Raw genomic sequence first — 3,703 nt, forward strand, 5'->3', positions numbered from 1 at the left:
AATCCCCTAATCAGTGGAGTCCCCTTTGGGGATAATATTTGTTGAATGAGAAATCGTGAAGATATTTGCTATCTTTGATCTGGGAGCCCGAGAAACTAATGACTTTAGTGTCTCGTTACCCCACTAAGCCTTGTTAGGACGTAGTGTGGTGATATGAAGGTGTAAACCTGAATTAGTTGATACGTGATACTATACTCATATGTGTTTCTCTTGAGAATATTATTGGTTTACAAGTAGTTGTCCAAACCGATAATATCCGAAAGATGGGATTATGATTCTGGGAACTTTCTTAGAACCTTGGTTCCTATCTTGATGATAAACCCTTAGCACTTACCTTGTTGGGATGGTTAGACCCATGGCCTCATGCTCGTGAAGTTGAACCTATGAACCCCATGTATTTGACATCTTGCATATGTTTGTTGATCTTTATGTGTTTATTCATTCATACATTCATGCATTCATTAACATCATCTTAATTAAAGTCTTCAAGGAACTTAGAAGAATTTGTTGCAAATATCATAGGTATTTTTCACTATGGATTTTGGAAGAAGAAGAACTCAAAAGTACACTTTCAAGAGTCCAAAATTAGAGGATTTAAGAAAGCTAGGATTTCTAGTGGTTAATCCTGAAGACTTCAAAGGAAAATATGGGAGACTTCTACCTCTTTTGAAGACCAGCATGGTAGAGGGGGTTCTTGCTACATTGGTTCAGTTCTATGATCCATTGTATCGGTGCCTTACCTTTCCAGATTATCAGCTTGTGCCTACCTTGGAGGAGTTTTCTCATCTGATTGGCCTACCCATTCCTGATCAAGTCCTTTTTTCCGGTTTAGAAGAAATTCCAAAGCATCAAGACATTGCAGAAGCTATTCATTTAAGGATGCCTGAGATCAAAGCTAATCTGACTACAAAAGGAGGAATTCTTGGTTTGCCTGCTAAATTCTTGATAGATGAGGCTCGTTATTTTGCTAGCATGAAGAGTATGGACGCTTTTGAGGCTATTCATGCCTTGCTCATCTATGAATTGTTCCTCTTCCCTAATGTTGACAACTTTGTTGACATTAATGCTATCAAAATATTCCTAATTGGAAATCCAGTTCCTACCTTGCTTGCAGATGTTTACCATTCAGTCCATCTAAGGAATTCTCATAAGGGAGGAATGATCATATATTGTACAACTCTTCTCTACAAGGTTTATTTCACACTTTCCTCGGTCTACTACCTTTCGGGACCTCAAAGATGGTTTGCTATGGTCATAAAAGATTATGTATCTCACTCATTCTGGCATTGATTGGTTTGATCGTGCTTATGAGGGGGTGAAAATTATTGATACTTGTGGTGAGTTTCCTAATGTACCTCTTCTTGGTACAAAGGGAGGCATTAACTACAACCCAATTTTGGCTCGCCGTCATTTTGGATACCCAATGAAGGACAAGCCCAACACCATCTTCTTAGAGAGTTTCTTCTTCAAGGAAGCAGAAGACAACAAAGCGTTAAAAGAAAATATTGTGCATGTTTGGCACCACATCCATAAGAAAAGAAGAGAAGTTCTAGGAAAGCTAGATTGCGTCTCTTTGGAGCCTTATCTCCAATGGGTGCAAGTTAGGGTCATCAGTTTGAAAATGCCTTATCCTAGACAAAGCCTTTGTCTTTAACTGTTAAAGAACCTTCTCTCGTTTTCATGACTGACACAGAGAAACTCAAGGTTGCTTTGACTAGGATGCAACGATAAAAGGATGCTTGGAGGAACAAGTATCAGGTCGTCCACACAGAGAATAAATAGCTTCAAAGACAGTTGAAGCAAATGAATGATGAATATCTTACTTAAAAGAAAAGAAAGGTGCAAGAGGATTTACTTTCGTCTAGCATTAGGCCAGTTCCTGGTTCAAATAATGCTCCTACTTCAGGCGCTTGGAAGAGGATTGTCGACAAGCTAGTGGTTGAAAAGACTCAGATGAAGGATTGAATCAAGGAGCTTAATAGGAAGCTACAAAGAGGTATTGGATCTTCTTCTCAGCAACTTCCTTAGGATTCTAGCTATTTTCCTTGTATCTTTTGAAAGTGTACTTCAAAAATTGTAATTTTTCGAATATTAATGAAATGAGATTTTTTCAGCTATCAAAAGAGTAACATTTCTCTCCATGATGTTTGCAATAATTATGTTTATTAAAGTTCCTTGAAATTCATTTGCATTTCATATCATGCATCATTCTAAACATCGCATTTTTTTTCATTCCCAAGACTTATCCCTTGTCTTTCAACAATAAACAAGTTGTTTCACCGGTACAACACTTGAGCAGGAAAACCAGGAACTCAGAGAAGAAGTTCTTTCACTCAAAGGCAGTTTGGAGATACTCACAACAATGATGGAAACACTGGTGGCTGCTCAGAATCAGCCACCCCTAGAGCCTATTCAAAGAAATTTAATTTTGGAGGTCGTGTATATGCCCATTTCTGTGGCACCTGTGAACGCTCCTCAGTATCAGATGCACCCTAATTTCCCTTGGGGAAATTATGTACCAGAAGGTTACCACCCATAAGTTCCTGAAGCTCCTGTAATGTCGGCGCCACCTCCTATGATACACTCCACTCCATACCACTAAGAGCCCATCTTTCATGTAACTCCAAGTGAGAGTATGAGAGCATATCAGAAAATGGATGAATTCCAAGATCAATTCGCTGAGATGCAAAAATAGATTAAATCCCTTAGGGGAAATCTATTTGGGAAAAATGCCCATGATCTCTGCCTTGTGCAAAATGTCAAAATACCTACAAAATTCAAAGTACCCGACTTTGAAAAGTACAAGGGGAATTCTTGTCCGAGGATCCAATTAACTATGTATGCCCGAAAAATGTCCACTGAAACTGGCAACCACCAGTTACTAATTCACTATTTTCAAGATAGTCTGACTGGTGTCGCTCTTAAGTGGTACATGGACTTGGGTAGTGCCCATATCCGCATATTAAATGGTCTAGGTGAAGCTTTCATCAGGCAGTACAAGTACAATGTTGACATGGCGCCGGTAAAAGATCAACTTTGTGTTATGTCCCAAAGAGACAAGGAAACTTTCAAGGAATATGCACAAAGATGGCGCGAGGTTGCCACCCAAATTTGTCCTCCTATCGAAGAAAGTGAAATGACTAAGATCTACTTGAAGACTCTAAGTTCTTTCTACTATGAACGAATGATAGCGAGTGCACCAAGTGATTTCACCGACATGGTGAATATGGGGATGCGTCTCGAGGAAGGTGTCTGTGAGGGACGATTGGTTAAGAAAGGTGGTTTATCTAGCGGCGTCAAAAAGTTCGGAGTTGGGTTCCCTAAGAAGAAAGAGAAATATGTCAGTGCGGTGGTACACAGAAGACCAAGGCAGAGATATCAACAACAACATATTGAAGCAATTACTCCAGTTCTAAACTCAGCAGTGGTAGCTCTAGCCTACCAGCCACAGTTCAAACAACAATCTCAACCACAAGTTCAACAACCACAGTTTACATAACAACAATCTCAATATATTCAGCAGAATATCTCACAACCGTAACAACAACCTCAACAATTGGCATGTCCATAATACAACAATAGTCAAGTTCAAAAAAGTCCGCAATCTGATCCGATACCCATGACTTACACAAGATTATTCCTATCTTTGGTAGACAAGAAGCACATTCAAACCAAACCTCTGTTGGTGTAAGCCCTGGAAACC

At 39.4% G+C, this 3,703-nt stretch overlaps 1 protein-coding gene across 1 annotated transcript; it reads left to right on the top strand.

The window, feature by feature from the left end:
* Positions 1–534: 534 nt before the first annotated feature.
* On the top strand, positions 535–1,290 carry LOC127082232 (uncharacterized). Its single transcript, XM_051022478.1, has one exon. The coding sequence runs from the start codon at positions 535–537 to the stop codon at positions 1,288–1,290; it is 756 nt and encodes a 251-aa protein (XP_050878435.1).
* The last annotated feature ends 2,413 nt before the right edge of the window (positions 1,291–3,703 follow it).

The sequence above is a fragment of the Lathyrus oleraceus genome, chromosome 5, assembly GCF_024323335.1.
Source record: "Lathyrus oleraceus cultivar Zhongwan6 chromosome 5, CAAS_Psat_ZW6_1.0, whole genome shotgun sequence".
Lineage (NCBI taxonomy): Eukaryota > Viridiplantae > Streptophyta > Magnoliopsida > Fabales > Fabaceae > Lathyrus > Lathyrus oleraceus.

Excerpts from the sequence above, each read along its gene's own strand:
- LOC127082232 (XM_051022478.1), top strand. The coding sequence starts at position 535 with ATGGATTTTGGAAGAAGAAGAACTCAAAAGTACACTTTCAAGAGTCCA.